The sequence below is a fragment of the Cyprinodon variegatus genome, unplaced genomic scaffold, assembly GCF_000732505.1.
Source record: "Cyprinodon variegatus isolate N-32 unplaced genomic scaffold, C_variegatus-1.0 Scaffold254, whole genome shotgun sequence".
NCBI lineage: Eukaryota > Metazoa > Chordata > Actinopteri > Cyprinodontiformes > Cyprinodontidae > Cyprinodon > Cyprinodon variegatus.
The window spans coordinates 64,521-66,903 of NW_015150707.1; the positions used below are offsets into that span (position 1 = coordinate 64,521).

Consider the following 2,383-nt stretch of genomic DNA (forward strand, 5'->3'; position numbering starts at 1 on the left):
TTTCCAAAGTTAACTATGTTAGAATATTTTGTTCCTTTACAAGATTAAAAATATCTTTTGCAAGGGAGACCTGGCCAAGATAGGCATCAAAATTACATCACATCATTACATACGTACAAGACACACACATAAAAGCCAAATATGCACTTACAGTAAAATTTCAATTAAAACATTGACATGTGAAAACATCTAATTCTCAGCTTAAAAGTATTCAAAGGAACCAATTTACTAAGTTTCAAGTTATTTTGCAGCAAATTCCATGTAAAGGGAGCAGAGTAAGCAAAGGCCTTTTTACCCAGCTCAGTACTGACACGTGGCACAGAAAACAAGACAACAAAATAATCGTTAGTTGCAGCCCTAGTTTATAATCAAGCTTTTTTTGTTTGTTTGTTTTTGTTATGCAAAAACCTTTGCAAAGATCAAGCTACATACCAAAGTGGCAACACCAGCCTAACAATGCTATCTGACTCACAGCAGACACATTTACATCTGTAAGCTCCTCCCTGATATTACCCAGATCCTCTGTTGTCCCAGCTCCATACTGAGGGAGGATAATTCTCATTGCTGTAAAACAGTCGGCAATAAAAACCCACCTTAAGGGGCCTACTGAGGCCCCCCCCAAAGGGCAATAAAACACATGGGATCACATTCCATTCATTTCCTCACACATCCTGTTGTTAAGAATATCAAATCATTCAGTATCTAAGTAAGCTAATATGTCTATATGAAGTTAAATGCATTCACTTGAGATGTTTAAAGCTATGGTAGCAACGTTGCCTTGATTTAACGTATTTATCATGAACATATGTATAGGTTATTAAAGTCTGTTCATCACAACCCCGGAAAATTTTCCATCTCTGAAGAAAAACTGAAACCATTTGAGAAGCTCCTGTTGAAGCTGGAGGGGCAGCTGCTGGATGGCATGATACTTCAGGTGTTTTTTTTACTTTGTACCAGCAGATCACTGCTTTCACTACAGAAAGCTCCGCTGAGCAACAGTAACATGAGCGTCTTTGACAGGCATGTGTGGAGCAGAGGTTCGATGACCCAGCTGAGGGGGTGACTGTCTCCAAAAACGGCGCCTTTGCTGAGGAGTTCGCCTTCAACATTCGCTCCATATTTACTAATGTGGAGTCAAAGATTGGTCAGTTTCTCTGAGGATACACTGTTCTGTCTCACCCAGCTCTTTAGTTTTAATCACGTTTTTGTTTCTTTTTTTAGGTGAACCTTCTGAAATTGACCAGAGAGATAAGTACGCTGCGGTCTGTGGCCTCTTTGTCCTACACTTTCACATTTTTAGAAGCGTTGACAAGAAACTCTTCAAATCGTTGCTTGATGTCTGTAAAAAGGTAAAGACATTCTTAATTTATTCATCATTCTTATCTTAAATCTTCATCTCACATATCTTTTTTTCTTGTAGGTCCCTGCTGTCACTCTGATTGCAAATATCATCTGGTTCCCCGATACATTCCTCACCACTAAAGTCCCGGCTGCTGCCAAACTGATGGACAAGAAAAGCCTGCAGGCGATCAAAACACAGAGAGACGCCTACCTGCAGCAAAGGGCCCAGACTTTAACAAAGTGAGGATCATTAAAAATAATTTATAATAAAAAGCAGGAGAACAGCAGTAATCTCATATGTATCTATCATTTGCTTCAGGGACGTCCAGTCGTACTACGTTTTTGTAACTTCGTGGATGATGAAGATGGAGTCCATCCTGTCCAAAGAGCATAAGAGTGACAAGATGGCAGAGGACCTCAACAGCAGATGTAATGTGTTCTTGCAGGTAAAGCGATAAAAGACCGGCCATGAGGCTATATTTGAGAATAATTCTTGCTTTGATCCCTTTGAATTTGTGGTGTGTGGTGTGTGGTGTGTTTTATCTTACCGGTTGCACCTGAATGCACCATGCACAGTTCATTCAGACCACAGACTCACATTTTCTGCTCATTAGTGGATTAGTGCAAACAGATTAGGACATGAACTGATTTTCCTCCAGTACAAATGATGCTTATATACAGGCTGTTTCTTATCAGTACAATTGGCTACATAAATGATAGCTGTTAAAAGATGCGTTCATTGACATGAAGTTTCAGTTGAGTCCAACCTTCTTTCCAAACTGTAGTTGCATGCGAAGCCTTAAGGCTCCCAGATAGCAGCATTTCCTGATAGCTGGGTGTCCCTTCTCTTTTGTAGGGTGTTTATTTTTAAGCCTGCCTAACAGAACGTATTATTGCAGTTTGTTGACACTGATTATTACTGATCTGTAATATTTTAAAAGGGACTGTAAACATTAATGAACATTTCAGTAAATATGTCTGTGTGAGCTATAAAGCTAATTGTTTTTACTTTATTTTAGGGCTGGGCGATATAGAAGAAAAG

At 39.3% G+C, this 2,383-nt stretch overlaps 1 protein-coding gene across 2 annotated transcripts in view; it reads left to right on the plus strand.

Annotated features, from left to right (window-relative positions):
• Window positions 1–2,383, plus strand: part of kiaa1033 (KIAA1033 ortholog) — a 27,467-nt gene that overhangs the window by 10,216 nt on the left and 14,868 nt on the right. For both annotated transcript variants that reach the window (XM_015382285.1, XM_015382286.1), the window contains exons 10-14: window positions 814–934; window positions 1,021–1,144; window positions 1,222–1,349; window positions 1,421–1,581; window positions 1,661–1,787. In XM_015382285.1, coding sequence (XP_015237771.1) covers window positions 814–934; window positions 1,021–1,144; window positions 1,222–1,349; window positions 1,421–1,581; window positions 1,661–1,787 — 661 coding nt within the window. The remainder of the gene's footprint in view (window positions 1–813; window positions 935–1,020; window positions 1,145–1,221; window positions 1,350–1,420; window positions 1,582–1,660; window positions 1,788–2,383) is intronic.